The following is a 19,978-nucleotide window of genomic DNA, read 5'->3' as shown; positions in this document are numbered from 1 at the left end:
CTTATATTGTAAGGAAGAGTAACAATTTTTTATGGCTAAAATGATACTTGTTTATTGTAGAATATTAATACATTAAATACATTAAATTATATTAATTACATTAATTTGCATTAATTATTAAATTATATTAATTACATTAATTTACATTAAATACATTAATTTAATACATTAAATTATAAGTGATTTTATAAAAATCACTTATAATCTTACTCCTCAGAGGATACTACTATTAACATTTCATTAGGTATTTGTTTAGTGTTTTTACTATGCATATTTAAATACTTTAAGAAAGATAAATTTACATTCTGTTTCCTAACATACTTTTTCATATAATATATTATGAATGTTTTTATGTTATTACTTACCCCAGCATTATTTTTAATAACACTGTAGTATTCTATTATACCATAATTTACTTAATTTATCATTTATGTTTAATTTTCCAATCTTTGCTTATTTTAAACAGCTCTGGAATGAATATTCTTATAGCAATATTTTAATGCAGAGTGTGTGCATGGAATCAGCCTGCCTAAGTTAAAATCCTGGTTTTGCCACCTGCTGTCTATAGGACTTTGTATAGTTACTTGGTCTCTGTATTTCAGTTTCCCTTATCTCAGAAATGGATGCAATAATATGGATCTACCCACAGGGTTATGAGGATTAAATTCTTAATGTACAAATAATGATGAGACTAATGCTGGGTATATAGTAAGTGCTCAATAAATAACAGATACTATGTTATCAGGATAAAATTCTTAGATATGAAATAAGATATTTTTGATCAATGTACCTTTTGGAATGTTCTGTGTATTATTTTGTGTTAAAAGACAGAAATCCCACCAATAATTATCAAAAGTATACGATGAGATTTTATACTTTTAAAATTTCTTTCATAAAGACATAAATATTGTAAGAAAATAGTTCAGTATGCTTTATGGATGCAATCTGCAGTTTTAAGTGGCTGCTGGCATGGGACTGAACAGAGTTCTTATTACTCTTTATTGAGAAAAAAACTTAGATTTGTCTTAAGTTGTATATTAGCATTTAAAAATAGAAGTGTCTATTCTGTCAGGATGGAACATCTGAAATTGCCAATATTCAGCTATTTTAATTTAAAAAGTTGGCAGTTTCAGATGCTTCAAACTATTAACTTATTTAATTACTTGCCTCTGTCATTTCTCTGTCTTGTTTTACTTACTCCTTTTTCAGTTTGACCATGGACCTTTCTCTCCTCCAATGTGGTCTTCTTTTCCAGCTCTTATTAGTTACTAAGCCTGCTACTGGTTTTAGGCTTGATGCTGGAAACTGGCAGAGGCAAGTCACACCTGACAGCTGGGCTGGACTTACATAGGAACCCCCAGGGTTGCCATCTCACCAACCTTGGTCCTTAGCATCTTGGCAATTGAGTTGTTGAAGCAATGAAATTCAAGAAATTGATGGTAATTTTTCATACCTTGAATTGTGGTTTAATTTGGTTAAATGGCTTTAATTTACCATTTTAGGGTTGAACATTCTGATCAGTCAATGATTCACACGCTTGCTGTTCTGTTTTCAAACAATGTGTATTTCCAGATGTTATTTATTGGTAACATAAGATTTATTTTGTACCGGTATATTTTGTTAGGATAAGGGTCTTAAGAATCTCATTTTGAAAATCACTTTTTATACATCAATAACTGTTGCTTTGGTTTACTGTAGCTTAGGGAATAGCTTTATTAATGTCTGCAAACTTGTTTTAATAGGCCTTGAAATCATGGCCATTAATTGCCATTAAAAAAATGTCTCCAAGATTTGGGGTGATATTAGAAAACAAAAAATATTATCACCTCTGCTTAAGAGTTCAGTAATCATCCAAGTAAGATTTCAAATTATAAATGCCAGCAAATTTGGTAGTTTTTGTTAGTGATGATTGAATGTTTGAGTTAAATAATTGGAACTTCTCAGATAATAAGGTTTTTAAAGAGGACTTTGTTAGCAGTTAAAGGAGAGTAAAGTTTTTGTATGGCCTGTTCTTTGTCATTCTTTTACCTGTAGCTGTATTTTAAAAAATATCTTTGACTTGAATCCTTAAATGCCAGGTTGAGCTGATACCTTGTGTGCTTTGTCACTTGACTCAACTTTGCCCTTTCTAACAATATTTGTGACTAATCTTTTGTGAGGGAGTGTCTGGGTAAAGCTTTGGGGCCTTGACTAATGTAACTAGACTAAATGCATGAGTCACAACTGACCTAAAAATAACTCCCAGGAAATTATTTCTTTTCCAGTTGTCTAAGGGTTGTTTAGTGTTGTTTCTTAAAAGATAGAGAGAAATTAGAAAGATAAATACATTTTTCGTCACTATCAGGAAAAGATTAAGAAATAAACATTGGAAACTTAGCTTTTTATAAAACTTCCCCCTTGGTAGTTGATTTTGATGTTATCTTTTGAACCTTAATTTAGCATAAAGTTCAAATGATATATGGGTAGTATTTTAAGAGTTAAGCCTGTATACTTTTCTACCCAGCTAATATTCTTTGCTTACTTTCCTCTGCTTTTTTCATACCTTTTTACTCTCCAGAACTGCCTAAAGTTACAGAAGGTGCGTAACACCTTTTCTTGTTACTCTATTCCATGTGTTTTCATTAGTTGCCATTGTTAATACTGTTGGTTGCCTAGTTTACAATATTATAGGGACAAATATATTATTTACATCAAGGGATGTTTCGTGGGAGAGAATATATTTCTGAAGTAATTATTGTGATTGTATTTGTTTATTCTAAATGTCTACTTGTGAAAGGACCTGTCCAGCCAGAATGATTTGGGCAGTCCTTGTTACTTAGTGGTTACACGGACAGTTTAGCATTTTCTCAGTGCACTAAAATGGACTTATTCAAAGGACAAAGAGCTCCGTGTTACCTCTCTGAAGAACTTATATTTCTATTCTGTTATCTGTCCTTGCCTGTAGTAAAAGTTCAGTTCTGCCTTTTTCTGTGATGTTACCTAAATCTGTCTGCTTTGTTACCATTCTTAAGAGTAAATCCATTGTTGCTTCAAATTAGCTGAGTTTTGTTCTGGGACAAATGAACATATTTTAAGTTATGCGAGGTGTAAGTATTCATTTTCTTATAAAACAATGAATATTGTATTGAGAATTTATTGAAATCATGTCCCAGTAAGTCAATGACATCAGTAACCTTATTTAGAGTGGCAAAATAATGTCTTAATGATTTCTTTCATTTTACGTCTCTCAACCTTAAGCTTTATCTAAAATACCCACATGCTAAGTGAATTCTCTGAAGAAAATGAAACATTTATCAGAAAGCACTTCAGATTTGATCTCTTGGTCTTCTGTTATAAAGCTTGGAAACTGTTTAAATTTTTATAATTTCAATCAGCCATGTTGTTGCTCTTATATTAGAGTTACTAAGAAAGCTTCGATAGCTCATCCTTAGACATTTTATCAATGCATATGAATTTTTTTAATAAAGAAATAGAAAATTCAGTTAATATTTTCAATGTCCAAAGTAAATCATGGATTGTAGTGCATTTTTCATTTTAATTAGACATTGTTTTAAAGAATAAAATACAACAAAAATGAAAAGGATAAAAAGGTCAAAAAAATGTTACCTGGGAAAAAAGGAAAGCAGATTGTTTGCATGTCATTGTTTTGTTAGAGCAGCAACTACCTCATGTAGGAAAAAGAGGTTAGGTTTGTATCCATCTGTTTTTATGTTTTGTTTTTATATTTTAATTCAATTGTGTTTGGGGAATTGTGATGAAAGTCTGTTTTAACACTTGTAAGTCAGTGTATTTGACTGCATGCTTTTTGTTTTTAGGACTTTATTTCACTAACAGGACATTTATTATAAAAATAAGGTTTTTTCTCATATATTTTGAATCATTCTTTCCTATTTTTTCAGCCATTTAATGTGACCTGTGCTTAAAACTGATCTTACCTAGCTATACATGCCATGTCATAGTTCTTCCTACTTTTTGATTATTTTATTTTGAATTTTTACCTCTTTAAGAATCTGTTCCAAGTGGAGAAAATCAGAGTGTGACAGGAGGTGATGAAGAATCAGTAGATGAATACCAAGAGTTAAATGCGAGAGAAGAGCAGGATATTGAAATAATGATGGAAGGCTGTGAATATGCAATCTCTAATGCTGAGGCCTTTGCAGAGAAATTGTCCAGAGAGCTGCAGGTGCTAGATGGGGTAAGACTTTATTGTAATCTATGAATTTGTGTTTTATAGAGTATTGATTTTACTGCTTCAGCACTTAGGCCTTCATAGACAGCTCATTGCTGTCTTTTATGTATAAGTACATTAGCAGCTGCCATCCATCTTTCCTTGTTCTTGTTCAAAAAATAGAAACATTCCTATTAAGCTAGTGAAAGGTAGGTTCTTGATAGGAAGTGATGGAAGTAGATAACCAGGAAACATTTGGTGGGTTGATATGCCTCTGAAGCCCCTCAGAATAGCTCAGGGCCAAAGAACAGCATTTTTATGATTTGGGAAAAAACATTGGGATGAATTAGAGAGAATGTTGGCTGAAATAAGTGAATCATTTGTCAGAAGGGAGCAGGGTAAGTGGTGAAAACAGGAGAGCCAGGGGAGAGATCTTTGGCTTCTCCACTAAAGTGTTTTAGAATAGAGCCTTTTAACTTGCTTGCAGTTTCCGAGTTTGTAATCTAAATGCAGCCCACTACTTATGTGAGGAAATCTAATACAAATCATTTGAGTGTTAAAAATTTTGTTTTGTTTTTAAGAAAAGGTAAGCATTTGGGAAATCCCTTAACGAATAAGGAACTTTTTTTTTTTTTTTTGGTTTTTGGCCGGGGCTGGGTTTGAACCCGCCACCTCCGGCAGATGGGACCGGCACCCTACCCCTTGAGCCACAGGCGCCGCCCTACGAATAAGGAACTTTTTAAAGACTTGAAAAATTTTGTTGTTTTATATATGAATGGTACAGAAGTTGTGGAGTCTTAATTTAAGCTTACAGAGATTATGGGATTATGTGCGTAATCTAAGTTTACAAGTTTACAAAATGACTAAAGGCAAAGCCTAGAAGAGCGTTCCAAGTGTCAAAACAAAAATTGTCCTGGGCAGGCTCAAACCTCAGTTCTGTTACTTTTATGTATGTATTTTTCTTTTTATTTATTTATTTTTTTTTATTAAATCATAGCTGTGTACATTAATGCAATCATGGGGTACAATGTGCTGGTTTTATATACAATTTGAAATGTTTTCATCAAACTGGTTAACATAGCCTTCATGGCATTTTCTTAGTTATTGTGTTAAGACATTTATGTATGTATTTTTGAGTCAGAGTCTCTTGTTATCCTGGGTAGAATGCCATGGTGTCATAGCTCATAGCAATCTAAAACTCTTGGGCTTAGGCGATCCTCTTGCATCAGTTTTTCATTTCTAGCACCGGCCTTGGCCTCCCAAAGTGCTAAGATTATGTGTGAGCCACTATGCCCCGCCAGGCTAGTTCTGTTATTTTTAAGAGGTGTCAGTGGTTCTGAGCCCTGCTGACTCTTAAAAGTTGCATTGCATTTGCATCTGAGTTACTGTGAATAGTAGATAAAATAATGTGTGAAACCATGGTGTCGGTGTACAGTGATATTCTTTTAATTTCTTGTACACTTTTTTTTTTTTTGAGACAATTTTACTCTGTTGCCCTGGGATCATAGTTCATAGCAACCTCAAGTTCTAGGGCCCAGGTGATCCTCTCGCTTCAGCTTCCCAAGTAGCTGGGAGTATGGTCACCCTTCACCATGCCCAGCTAGTTTTTGTATTTTTAGTAGAGACAGGGTCTCACTCTTGTTCAGGTTGGTCTCGAACTCTGAGCTCAGGTGATCCACCCTCCTCAGCCTCCCAGAGTGCATGAGCCATCAAGCCGAGGATCTTGTGCATGCTTTTTTTTTTTTTTTTTAAGAGACAAGAGTCTCACTTTATTGTCCTCAGTAGAGTGCTGTGGTATCACAGCTCACAGCAACCTCCAGCTCTTGAGGTTAGGTGATTCTCTTGCCTCAGCCTCCCAAGTAGCTGAGACTACAGGCACCTGACAGAAAGCCCGGCTATTCTTTTTAGAGTGCCATGGTGTCACAGCAACCTCAAACTCTTGAGCTCAGTGATTCTCTTGCCTCAGCCTCCCAAGTAGCTGAGACTACAGGAGCCCACCAGAACGCCCAGCTATTTTTTTTTGTTGCAGTTTGGCCGGGGCTGGGTTCAAACTCGCCGCCCTCGGTATATGGGACCGGCGCCCTACTCACTGAGCCACAGGCGCTGTCCATCTTGTGCATGCTTTTTAATCTCACTTTGTTACTTATCATCTTAATGTGGCTTAATGATTTATAGTTTCTGTTCTAATTAATATTGTATATATGTTCCAAGTCATATTTCTTTGCAGTTTGATTTTGGATTGGGCAGTTTCCTTATCCAGGGAATTCAGAATCAGTGGTCAGAAACATTTACAAAATAGTGGTATTTGTTACTATTTTGCCTGGAAGAAACCCCCAAAGTTGCAAATAAAAGAGAAAAGATAATAGAAGAAGCTATCTTTTGGCCACATGCTCTTTCACATCCTCTTATACTACAGTTACAGATGAGCTTCAGAGTGGTATACCACGGTAGTCCACACCCCCTGGCGAGGTGGAGCAGTAGTGTAGTGGTCGGGGTCTATTAGGAACCGAGCCTCAAAGCAAGGCAGGTGGGCAAGGGAGCAAGGGGAGCTTTCTTTGTATTTCACTGCTGTGTGGTGGTGACATCCTGCACTGTTAGGAACCAGGCTGCCCAACTGGAGGTGAGCAGCAGACATGGGAGCTAAGCTTCATCTGTCTGCTCTCTACTCCTCACATCACCACCTGAGCTGCGCTTTTTGTCAGATCAGGGGTGGCATTAGATTCCCATAGCCCCAACCCTACTGTAAACTGTGCATGCACAGAATATGGGTTGTGCGCTCCTTGTGAGAATCTAATTGCTCCCCTTACCCCCCGCATCCTCCCCCATCCATGGGAAAATTGTCTTCCATGAAATTAGTCCCTGAGGCCAAAAAGGCTGGGGACTACCACCCAGATTCAAAGACTGGTATACCCCTACTGCCTTTTCAACTAAGATATTACAGAGGTGATTGCGCTTTAGTAAGGGTTTCACATAGATATTTAAAAAGTATAGAAAATTTCTGCAGATGGTAGAGTTGGAAGGTATCTTACAGATGGCGTGGCCTAATGCCCCTAAATTTGCATGAGAATGTGCCATTACTGATGTTCTATTCTGGGACAGAACTCTACTTGTGTAGTCTGTGGAGATATTAAATACAGAGGCAAGTGTGCCATCAAGAAATACTGCTAAAAAGTGGAGGAACATAAACATACAGTGATGAACTAGTCACGCACATGTGTATCAAAGAGATTTAGCAGCATTTCATCTTTATATTCTTTTACACACTTAAATAACACAGGGTGTTTTCTTCTTTAACCTTGTAGGCCAACATCCAGTCAATCATGGCCTCTGAAAAACAAGTGAACATCCTAATGAAATTGCTGGATGAGGCTCTAAAGGAAGTGGATCAGATTGAATTGAAGTTGACCAGTTATGAGGAAATGCTCCAAAGTGTGAAAGAACAAATGGATCAGATCTCTGAAAGCAATCATCTCATTCATCTTAGTAACACTAATACTGTAAAACTCTTGTCTGAGCTAGAGTTCCTTGTGGTAAGTATAAATTACCACCACCACCGACAAAAAAACTAGGGACAATATATAAAACCCATTTGTAAATGTTTCCTAACTGCATGATTTAAAATAATTCCCAAGACCTAATGATTGGATTGAGTAGCATCTGGTTTGTTAATTTCCCATTATTACATGAGCAAATTGCATATTTTCATATATTCCAGAACCACATGGTCTTAGCCAAAGGTCACCTGAATGCCCTTATGGATGCAGAGCTTGCTTCTTCCAGAGGCATCGAGGCCTGCACCAGTGCTGCTGATGCCCTTCTGCAGTGCATGAATGTAGCTCTTCAACCAGGTATGTGTGTTGGAAATTGTAACATTCCAACACAAAATCTGAGACTAATTCTGTAACTTGGTATAAAGATTTTGACAAGAAATAAATGGGACAAATGGTTTATGGGTACATTATTCGCTACTCAAAGAAATTTCACTGCCTTCCCAACTTAACAGTGAGAACTTTTTCACTTCAGTTCCTTCTGATTGACCATCACTGACTCTAGTTCACACTATGATCATTCTTTTGTACTGTCCACAGAACATAGCAGGGAGCAGATGCTTCGGTTAGACAGAGAGCATAAGGTTTTCCTAAGCCATGGTTTCACAACTTGGGTTGCATTAGAATCACCTGGAGGGGTTGCCAGACCCACGCCCCCTCCCACCCCCAGACCCCCCGCCCAGCCCCACATTCAGTAGGTCTGAGCTCAAGTTTTAGAATTCACATTTCTAACAGTTCACAGGTGATGCTGAGGCAGTACCACACTTTGAGAACCACTTTATAAACCAAATGAATAAGCCAGTATGACTGAGTTCTTCAAAACTTTAGACATGGTTACTGTTTCATTAAACATCAAGGAAATCTTTGTACCCATTAAATGAGTCAAGAAATGTTATTTTGTTTCAGGCCATGACATGCTTTCAGCAGTCAAAAGCCAACAGCTATTTTTTGTTAGTTTGCGAGAGAATTTTGCCCGGAAACTGGCCAGTCACCTCAACAATGTTTTTGTTCAACAGGTAATTTTATTTTATTATTAAAACCGGCATGTTCCTATAGCTTATTTACGTGTTACCTAAACCTTAAATTTCCATAAAAAATTACTGTGTTTGAGGTTGCAATACATTCTTTAACACATTTATTTGATTTTAACATTATCAGGCTGGGCGTGATGTCTTAGGCCTGTGATCCTAGTATTCTGGGAGGCCAAAGTGGGTGGATTGCTTGAGCTCAGGAGTTCAAGACTATCCTGAGCAAGAAGGGGACTCCATCTCTACTAAAAACAGAAAAACTAGTCAGGCATGTCAGTGCATGCCTATAGTCCCAGCTACTTGGGAGGTTGAGGCAAGAGGATCTCTTGAGCCTAGGAGTTTGAGGTTACTATGAGCTGTGATGCCACGGTACTTTTACCCAGGGTGAAAGAGTGAGACTCTGTCTCAGAAAAAAAGAAAATGATTTTCAAATATGTGTTTATTTGTTCATGGATGTACTTTGGGTCTTAGCTGCATCCTTAAGTAGGTAGTAGTTCCTTTAGGCTGAAACTCTTCTGAGTCTATAGATCAAATAAATAACTATATTAATTGCATATGTCACTTAGACATTTTTATTTATAAAGGTAGGTCCAAAGTTATTATATGTTAACTGTTGAACCTTTTTGTTTTTTTCAGTATTTTGAGATGAGAACTAGGACTTGACTCAGTGTTTTAAATGTTTTATAAGCTCTATATACTTTTATATATAATATATATATGAGAAAATGACCATAGCTCAGTTAGTTCATTTAATATTCATGTAAATGCTTTGCTTACATTTTTATATGGAAAGAGATATTATAAATAAGGATGTGGTGATAATAATAGTAAAAGTATCTTAGAGGGATTTGAATAGGAAGTGTCTTAATATCTGGCATAATGAAAATAGGTCTATTATGTTTCTCATCTCTTTTATTCCTTTTATTAGAGTTATTGAGTGAAAAAAGTTGGGGGAAAATGTGGCTTATCAAGAAATGCTTGAAACATTATTACTTTGTTTTTACTTTGCAATATTCTGAAACAGTTGTATTTACTGTATTTTATTTCCAATCAGTTTACTCAGGCCCTCCTTCAACTCTATAACAGGCCCTACTTTCTTTCGGTTCCTGTGAGTACATCAAATTTGGCTCAAGCTTCTCTAATTCCTTTTTTTTTTTCTATAAAGTTTGCTAAACTTAACAGCAGAATATTTATAGATTATAACAGAACTTACCAATTTAAACTACCCGTTAACCACATTTGTAGCAGTTTTTTAATGGCCTATCGTAGAGTTCATTTTGGTTAAAAAGGCTTTTAATCTCGTTCTGCTTGCCTTTCTTTCTGTGATTTTTTTCACTCACTTATTTACTCCTTTATTTAATTAGTGATCATTTATTTGCCAGGTGATTGGGATACATACCGGACATTGACTTGGGATAAATGACAGGCTGATCTTAGTAACTCGCAGTCTAGGGAAAGGAGTGTGGTGATAGTGGTACTATGGGAGCATGAAGGAAGTCTTCCTAACTAAAGCGTGGGAGGAAATCGGGGAAGACTCTCGATGTTTCAGTTGACCTAAAGAGAGTTAAGAGAAAGCAAACTTTGAAGTCACATCGGAAATACGAATTTACATTTTTCTTTCATTATTATTACAGTAACATCTATTTCAACACATTTCCTTAGTTTTTAAACATGACACTGTTGACAATGATGTTATCCACATTTGTAGATATTGAAAATACTAGATAATAAACAATAGCCTTTTTTGTACCCTTAATTGTTTAACATGCAGTTATTTATTATTTTGCTTCTTTGCCTTATAAACGAATGGCTTTGTTTTAAAATGACTGCATCCCATTTCTGATAACATGTATTGTTTTTTTTTTTAATTTTTTTTTTGTAGAGACAGAGTCTCACTTTATGGCCCTCGGTAGAGTGCCGTGGCCTCACACAGCTCACAGCAACCTCCAACTCCTGGGCTTAAACGATTCTCTTGCCTCAGCCTCCCGAGTAGCTGGGACTACAGGCGCCCACCACAACGCCCGCCTATTTTTTGGTTGCAGTTTGGCCGGGGCCGGGTTTGAACCTGCCACCCTCAGTATATGGGGCCAGCGCCTTACCGACTGAGCCACAGGTGCCGCCCGATAACATGTATTGTTACATGTGAGTGATGCATGCTAGAGACCTGAATGCTCAACAACCTCTGGGACATGCTGAAGAAAGTGGAAAGGGATTTCCCCACATAAAAGAAGATGTTCTGTGTGTTGATTTTAGTGTATCAGGTCACCTAGGAAAAGAGTCCGAAAACATGGGTATTTCTATTCCTGGTTTAGGACAAACTAGCTGGAAAAATTTCATCAACATTATGGTATAGTTCTTTGTCAATCATGAAATTTTCATAGTTTGCCCATCATATACTCACCATTGTCCATATGTATATTAAGAATAAGAAATGGCTCCTGCCCTTGAGATACTTGTATGGAGGGGTTAAGACTAATGGGTTTAAAGCTCTACAGCAGTGGTTCTCAACCTTCCTAATGCTGTGACCCTTTAGTACAGTTCCTCATGTTGTGGCGACCCCCAAAATAAAATTATTTTTGTTGCTACTTAATATCGGTAATTTTGCTGCTGTTATAAATCATAATGTAAATATCTGGTATGCAGGATGTATTTTCATTGTTACAAATTGAACATAATTAAAGCATAATGATTAATCACAAAACATGTAATTATATATTGTGAAATATTTATTTCTAATTATAAATAAATGAAATTTTGTCTTGAAGCATGGTTTAGCATGGGTAACAGTCTTAACATAACACCAGTAAACTACATTGCTATATTTTGCGACAGTATGCATAAAAAAATGCATAAAAAGCCAATGTCGGTGCGAAGGTTGAGATTGCTTCTTTCTGATCAGATCAGAAATTCTTGGGGCAGTCTTTGCAAGAGCACAGCGAAGATCATCTTCTGCAAAAAGTCTACTTCTGTATTTAGACTTGATAACCAACAAGCTGGAAAACCCTGTTTCACAAAGATATGTTGTTAGAAATGGAAGAAGAAGGCGCAACACAGTCTCAGACAGAACAGGATATGACTGCAAACACTCGATCCAGAATTTTGTAACTGGCATTGTGGAGAAATCAGTTCTCACTGCATTGCTGTTAATAAGGTCAATGAACTCCTCTCGTGCTGTCTCAGGAACATCTTCAACTTTGTGAATGGGCTTCTAGCAAGTGCAAATGGGGTATCAGGTACATTTGGAAGTACGATGAAATTTCGTCTGCAAGCATGTGCAAGTGCTCTTTCACCAAAATTACTGTAATCCTTTTGTCTGGTTCAATGTCATGTTCCTCAAAGAAAGCAGATAAGGTAGGCAACATGTAAATTTTATTTTCATCCAGTTTTTTTTGCCAAAGTTAAAGTTTTATTTGGAATGATCAGATCTTCTTTTTTGTAGAGACAGAGTCTCACTTTATGGCCCTCGGTAGAGTGCCGTGGCCTCACACAGCTCACAGCAACCTCCAACTCCTGGGCTTTGCAATTCTCTTGCCTCAGCCTCCTGAGTAGCTGGGACTATAGGCACCCACCACAACGCCTGGCTATTTTTTGGTTGCAGTTTGGCCGGGGCCGGGTTTGAACCCGCCACCCTCGGTATATGGGGCCGGCGCCTTACCAACTGAGCCATAGGCGCCGCCCTGGAATGATCAGATCTTTTCAGACAAATTGAGGCATGTTGCATTTTGTCCTTACAGTGATAAATTTAACTCTTTCAAGATGGCAAAGATGTCCACCAAGTAAGCTATTTTTTGCAGTTCACTTTTATTGCTGAAAAGTGCTTCATACTGCGGTCTTGCTTTCTGATTAAAAAATGTTTTGAGTTCTTCACGAAGCTCAAAAACATGTTTTAAAACTTTTCCTCTCGACAGCCATCTCACTTCAGTGTGAAATAGGAGAGCATTGTTCGGCGCATCCAACTCGTTGCACAGTTGTGAAAATAGTCGACTATTTAAAGTGCTCGCCTTTACAAAGTTGACAGAACTTATGACGCTTTTCATTACTTCTTGTAACTCTTGTGGCAGCATCTTCATTGCTAATATTTGCTGATGAATCATACAGTGAGTTCCGATGACTTTTGGTGACTCATTCAGTACCAAACGTTGAAATCCAGGTCGACATCCTAGCATAGCTGGCACACCATCTGTGTAAACACCTCAAACCTTTTCCCAAGAAATCTTATGCTTTTTCAGAAATGAACCAAGTGTGTCAAATACAGCACGTGCAGTAGTTGTTTCAAGAGGTTTGCAAAAAAGAAACTCATCTTTAAAGTCGCCATCATTAATGTATCTCACATAAACCAGTAACTGTGAACACTTTGCAACGTCTGTAGATTCATCAAGCTGGATACTAAATATTGGAAGTGGAGCAGATTTAATTTCCTGGATTACCTGATCCGGAATATCAGCAGATGTGTCATCTATTCTTCTGTGGACAGTGTCGTTAGATAAGGAAATTGCACTCAATTTTGTAACGAATTCGTCTCCGATCATAATTCGAACAGTGTCCTTGGCCACTGGTGACAGTAAATCCTCAGCAGTGGTGTGAGGTTTCATAGCTCTGGTGATTCTGAGTGCCACCAAATATGAAGCTTCAATGGCTGCTAATGTTTTGTTAAGTCTGGCTTTCTTGAGTCCATCAGCTTTGCTTCTAAAATAGTTGATATCCTTGCCAGCAAAGCGCAGATGCTTGCTATCAAAATGCCATTTTAGTTTGTTTGGCTTCATAGATTTGGCTGATACAACTTCACAACAAATAACACTACGATTTCTCAATTCCTGCTGTAATTATTGAGATAAAACCATACTATAAAAAATACTCCCTATATTTTCCTTCTTTTCTTTTTTTTTTTTTTAGAGACAGAATCTCAGTTTATTGCCCTGGGTAGAGTGCTATAGTGTCACAGCTCACAGCAACCTCCAACTCCTGGGCTTAGGCAATTCTCTTGCCCCAGTCTCCTGAGTACCTGAGACTACAGGCTCCCGCCAGAACACCAGTCTATTTTTTTGTTTCAGTTTGCCCGGGTCCAGGTTGGAACACACCACCCTCAGTGTAGGCGCCAGCCCTACCCACTGAGCCACAGGCACCGCCCTATTTTCTGTTCTTAACATTCTTCTCTACATGATCCATTGTCATGGGGTGGTTTGCTAATGAAAATAATTTATAACAATAGCTTTTTTGTTGTTGTTGTTGCAGTTTGGCCAGGACTGGGTTTGAACCCGCCACCCTCGGCATATGGGGCCGGCGCCCTACTCACTGAGCCACAGGCGCTGCCCTAACAATAGCTTTAATAATACAAAAGATGATCCATGGCATAGTTCAGTAAATACAGTTTGTTAAAGTTTCCTATGATTTACCATTCTCTGTGTTTTTTTACATAACTGTTATTATCACAAGGGGACTGTATTCACATCAAACACAGCTAAAAATAAAAAGACCGATCAGCATCCAGATTAAGTTCCCATGGCACAGATATATATATTTTTTGCAGTAGTTGATGATTTTACAGTACATGATTTTAATTTACCCAGTAATTATAATTCATGAAGTGTCATTTTACCTCCAATACTGCTGCTTTCAACACAGTAGCTGCTCTCTACATATGTGTGACTGGTCTACCTTAGTACATTATGGCGCAACCCTGTCACATACACCTGTATTAGGACTGGGTGTATGTGATGGGGTTGGCGCAGTGATGTCAACACACCAGGTACTCTATGAGGGCAAACCACCTGGAGACGGATAGAGAAGCAACAACAGACCCGGGCAAACTGAAACAAAAAAATAGACTGGTGTTCTGGCGGGAGCCTGTAGTCTCAGGTACTCAGGAGACTGGGGCAAGAGAATCGGCTAAGCCCAGGAGTTGGAGGTTGCTGTGAGTTGTGACACCATAGCACTCTACCCAGGGCAATAAACTGAGATTCTGTCTCTAAAAAAAAAAGAAAAGTTTTCATTAATGATACATTGTTATTAATGAAAACAAAATATTTGGGAAGCATTTATGAGATATAATAAGCCTGTCAAATATTCTTCCCCTTTAATCAGCGTGATTAATTCAGATATACCATTTGGAGACATTAATAGACCTAAAACTATATGCTATGTATATCTAGCATCTAATATACACAGTTTTGTAGGATCATTTTCCTTTTCCTTTGCCACCGTACAAGGAAAAAAAGATATCTGTGGAATCTTGATCATTCTTTTTGGCAGTTAAAAAACATGTCTGAAATATGTAATATAATGTTTATATTGCTCTTTGCCAGTAATACCTGGATAATGGTAATACCTGTGTGTTTTGTGTAATATTAATTTTGTTCATGTTCATTGTTAGCCTTTATAGAAAAGTTTGTGTGCGTAGGCATTCTATTACGTAAAATTGTTCCATTTTCCAACACTGTTGCTCTTAGGCCTCACTGATTCTGTTTGAAGATGTGATTGTTTTATATTCATTTAGCCATCAAGAAAAGAACAGCCACACTGGTCCATTCTCCCTTACCGGGAACTGTTGGAGTGAGTTGTATTTTTAGACTGATTCACATTTTAGAAAAGCCGTACAGTGTATATACTATATATTATATGATCATTCCAATCAAGTACATAATGTTTCAACATTAAAAAATATGAATAGTCACTCTAAACACTGTAATAGTGTCAGGTCAAGGTCCAGGTCAAGTTTTACCATCAAAACAGTTTGGGCACCAAGCTTAAATTGAATTTTCAGACCTTTTTGGATTTTAGAACTACAGGCAGGGATTATGAATCTGTGTGCGTGACATGCCTGTGATAGATGTGAACTTCTTTTGTGTCTGTACTGTGGTTCTTGTTACTTTGAATTGGTCAGTCCGGGTTTCTGATACTTTCCTACCAGCTCTAGTTCCATTTCCCAAGGTAACCTAAGAAGATATCAGTGAGATAAATCTGAAAAGTGTATTGTTTATTCCATACCATTTTATATATAATTTCTGTGTAGTGGATCCTTCCCTTTTTTTTTTCTTTTATTTCCATTTTAAATTGGGGCTATAATCTTGGGAAATTGTCCAGCAGATTGCTTTGAAACTTTAATAAGAAGGGACTCAGATAAGGATAGAAATTTTAGTATTTGGTATTTCTTATACTTATATCTGTCTTGCTCTAAAGGTACTTCTCAATTACTAGGAACTATTTATTCCTCTAGGCCAGAAATTTTTCTTCCTGAATACTCTGTATTTAAAAGAGATTTAAAAAAATTATAACCACTAAGTTCTTACTTTGTATGTACAGCAAAGCACATAAATTATATGAAAGAAATCTCTTTTAAAGTAAAAGAATTTATTCTGATTCAAGCACTAGAGATAGGAAAAAATAATTTAGATTCTTTAAATTCAAGAAACTTACCTGAATTTAAAGAATTCAGTTATTTACCAGGAAATGATCTAACCAACCCCCAGACTTTATCAGTCTGTTATTTTAATAGAGTTGACACAAAATGCTAACAAATCCCTTCTGACCGTATAGGCAAATCAGATAGCGAATGGCTTTGAATAAATTGGTATTGCTTGGCCCTTTGCTTGTTTTTGGGAAATTATATTTTCAAGGGAAACCTATTCCTGAATCCTTCAACTCCCTGTCTTTTTGATACTAGGTTTGAATCCCATGGCCAATGTTGACCAAGTAGCTGAGAAGAACTAGATTGTTGCAAAAGAAAACCAGAAAGTTTTTTTTATATATACTAATAACTAGTAGGCAATTGCGATTTTTGAGTCTGGTTAAAATGATTTCATTTGACAGTTTTTTAAAAGAAAACAGAATTGAGACACACATGACCAAGGTTCCAATTCTAGCTTTCTTCCTATGTGGCTTGAGCAAATCACTTTACAGGGGTCCTCAAAATACGGCCCGTGGGCCACATGAGGCAGTGTGATTGTATTTGTTCCCATTTTGTTTTTTTACTTCAAAATAAGATATGTGCAGTGTGCATAGGAATTTGTTCATAGTTTTTTGTTGTTTTTTTTTTAAACTATAGTCTGGTCCTCCAACTGTCTGAGGGACAGTGAACTGGCCCCCTGTTTAAAAAGTTTGAGGACCTTCTAGAAAATAGGGTTATTGGATCAGATGATCTACCAAGTCTGTATTTTTTAAAGCAAAAGTCAAGATACATCATATCATCTAAGGCTGTTTGTTAACTTAATATAAACTCAAATAAAAGTTTTATTAAAGTTAAAAAACAAAATCATTAGTATTTATTTAACAACTTGCTTTACTTAGAAGAATATGTTCCAGCTCCATCCACGTAAACATGAAAGAGGTAAAGTCTCCATCTTTTTTTAAGGCTGCATAATATTTCATGGTGTACATATACCACAATTTATTAATCCATTCATGGATCGATGGGCACTTGGGCCTATGATTTAATAAAAAAAAAAAAAAACTTGCTTTAATGGAAAAATCTAAACTGCAGTAGAATCTCCACAGTTGACCACCTCCTTAAGTTGGCCTAATTCTCATAGACAGACCTGCTCCACACATTGACCCCCTCCACGTGACCAGTTTGGTACAGCCCCTTGGGTGGTCAACTTAACAGAGGTTCTACCATACATTTTTATTAAGGATTATCCTGGAAAGCCTGAATATAGCTGTTGGTGGTCCTTTAGAGCTCAAATTCTATATTCTATATTTTTTATCTGTTTTAAATATTGTAGGTGCTAGTGGGAACACTGTAAACATAGACCATTTGTTTTGAATAACTTCCTTAATTTGGTGTGTTTATTAATGTAGTCTGTATTAAGTTCGTTTACTCGGTAATGATGTGGTATGTAAGAAACAACCTTTATTAAAACATTCATTCTCAACTCCTTTAGAAGATGGAATGAATAGTTGGTTTATCAGAGTGCCATTCTTACGTGCTTATGGTTATTTTATGGTGGCAGTTTTCAGTTGATACTCACAGGATAATAGAGTAGATAAGTATTTTTTATTTTTTTATGTTCTGCTATTGCTTGGTCATTGTTTAGAATTTTCAATTGTAACAATGTTTCTTTGTACTGTTAATGATATTTATGTATTTATTTACATTCACTTTAGGGTCATGATCAGAGTTCAACTCTTGCTCAACATTCTGTTGAACTTTCTCTACCCAATCATCATCCATTTCATAGAGATTTGCTCCGCTATGCCAAGCTGATGGAGTGGCTAAAGAGTACAGACTATGGGAAATATGAAGGACTAACAAAGGTGTGGATTTGATGTCATTTGTACTCACTGCATGTAAAGTGTAATCTTTTAGAATCAAAATGTCATTGGTAGGAAAGTTGGGGGAGGGGTCATGCATTTAGTTCTTCAAGTTTGAAATACTGTATTACGTTTTTAGCAAAACAGAAAACAGTTGAATTTCTTAGTGCTCATTAACCAGGAATGACATTTATTTTATTTACTTAGACAAAGAAAATCTAAATTTTCAACTTCAATATGAAGTAGTATTTAAGCTATTCTGTAGCCTAAAGCATCATTCAGTTTAGTTAAATCCTCTGATTATTTCCTGAATTTCTTTATGTACAGTGTAGAAACTAGGAAGTGTGAAGATGTGTGAGTGAAGTATTTGACCTGCAAGAATCTATAATCTATTTTAATAGCCATTGTAGCAGAAATTCATAGGGACACTACTTTTCTGGTGTTTATGCTGTGACCTTGAGTTTAAGAATTGGACATCATATCCCTTTTTAAAAAATACAGTAGAGTCTCTGTAAGTTGACCATCCAAGGAACTCTGTAAGTTGACATCCAAGGAACTGTAACAGACTGATAAACATACGGAGCTGGGCAACAGAAGGAACTGGGCCTACTGTCCTGATACGTACATGTGATGAATGCCTAATCTATGACAATTAGGTCAATGTAAGAAGGTGGTCAATTGTAGGGAAGTGGTCAGCTATAGAGGTTCTACTGTTGAGCCAAAAAATTGCCACCTCCCTGAAATAGCTAAATAAAAATATATAAATAGCTAATAGTTATTATACATAGTCCTGACTGAAAGAATAGTTTAACTAAAATTCTGAAATTCCATGAGAAACATTTGAAAAATCTTTTATCTGTAAGTTTTTGTGAATTTGGAGCTTAAAAATAAGAAATCTTAATGCATAAGTAATGTTAATAATTCACAATAATTACATGAACAATGTGTCCCTAAAAGGTGTTCTGGAATATGAAAAGCGCGGTATGTTCTGTCTCTATGAAATGAAAAAATTAGAATTGCTAATGTAAAAGCAACTTCTGTCTATCCAGTATCTTAAACTAGGTTAGATGGAGATTTATGAGAAGTGTGATATAAAGAGGCAAATTGAATAAAATTTTTTTTTTTAAATTCATGCCTTCTGTGGCTATCTAAAAGGAAAAAAATTAAAAGAAGGGTGCAAATTGTATATTTTCATAAATTCATTGATGTCAGCATATTTGGCAGTAGAGCATATCTATGTATCTGCCTTCCTGTGTTTTCTCTTTGAAGTGCCTTTGCTCATTTAAAAGTAAAATCTGGCTTCTTCTACTTCTAAACTGAGGTCATAAGAAAAGGGACATAAAACTTGGTAAAGTTCTGTGCCTAGCTGGTATTTAAATCTAGAGATACTATTCCAAAGCAACATGAAATGGAAAGTCTATTCCCTGCCTAATTTGCTGTTCGTATGTAAACTGCCTACAGGGGAAAGTGTATAGCATTTTATAATAAATGTTTGATTACTTACAAAAAAAAATTAAAAATTATAATTTTTTTCTTTTTTTTAATCAAATCATAGTTGTGTACATTAATGCAATCATGGGGTAAATGTGCTGGTTTTATATACAATTTGAAATATTTTCATCAAACTGGTTAACACAGCCTTCATGGCATTTTCTTAGTTATTATGTTGAGACATTTATATTCTACATTTAGTAAATTTCACATGTACCCTTGTAAGATGCACTGTAAGTGTGGTCCCACCAATTACCCTCCCCTCCCTCCCCTTCCTTCCCTCGCCCTTTCCCCCATATTTTTGGGCTATAATTGGGTTACAGCTTTTATATGAAAGCCATAAATTAGTTTCATAGTAGGGCTGAGTTAAAAATTATAATTTTAAAAATAATTTTTAAAAATTTAACTTCTAAGATACTTATATACATCTTATTTGGTGAGCTATTTTGGTTAAGATTATTTTGTTCCTCAGCATTAGCTTATTAAGTGTTATACAA

General features: G+C 36.2%; 1 protein-coding gene across 12 annotated transcripts in view; it reads left to right on the top strand.

Moving 5' to 3' along the window:
• EXOC1 (exocyst complex component 1) overlaps positions 1-19,978 on the top strand; it is a 71,666-nt gene that overhangs the window by 19,121 nt on the left and 32,567 nt on the right. For 3 of the 12 annotated variants that reach the window (XM_053577672.1, XM_053577665.1, XM_053577663.1), the window contains 7 exons: positions 2,558-2,578; positions 4,008-4,195; positions 7,471-7,698; positions 7,884-8,016; positions 8,623-8,732; positions 9,799-9,852; positions 17,844-17,993. In XM_053577672.1, the coding sequence (XP_053433647.1) occupies positions 2,558-2,578; positions 4,008-4,195; positions 7,471-7,698; positions 7,884-8,016; positions 8,623-8,732; positions 9,799-9,852; positions 17,844-17,993 (884 nt within the window). The remainder of the gene's footprint in view (positions 1-2,557; positions 2,579-4,007; positions 4,196-7,470; positions 7,699-7,883; positions 8,017-8,622; positions 8,733-9,798; positions 9,853-17,843; positions 17,994-19,978) is intronic. The other 9 variants (XM_053577670.1, XM_053577667.1, XM_053577668.1 and 6 more) reach the window with 4 other exon arrangements.

This window comes from Nycticebus coucang, chromosome 23 (assembly GCF_027406575.1).
Source record: "Nycticebus coucang isolate mNycCou1 chromosome 23, mNycCou1.pri, whole genome shotgun sequence".
Classification (NCBI taxonomy): Eukaryota; Metazoa; Chordata; class Mammalia; order Primates; family Lorisidae; genus Nycticebus; species Nycticebus coucang.
The sequence above is the reverse complement of the archived record's forward strand: the minus strand, read 5'-3'. Positions and strand labels throughout refer to the sequence as shown.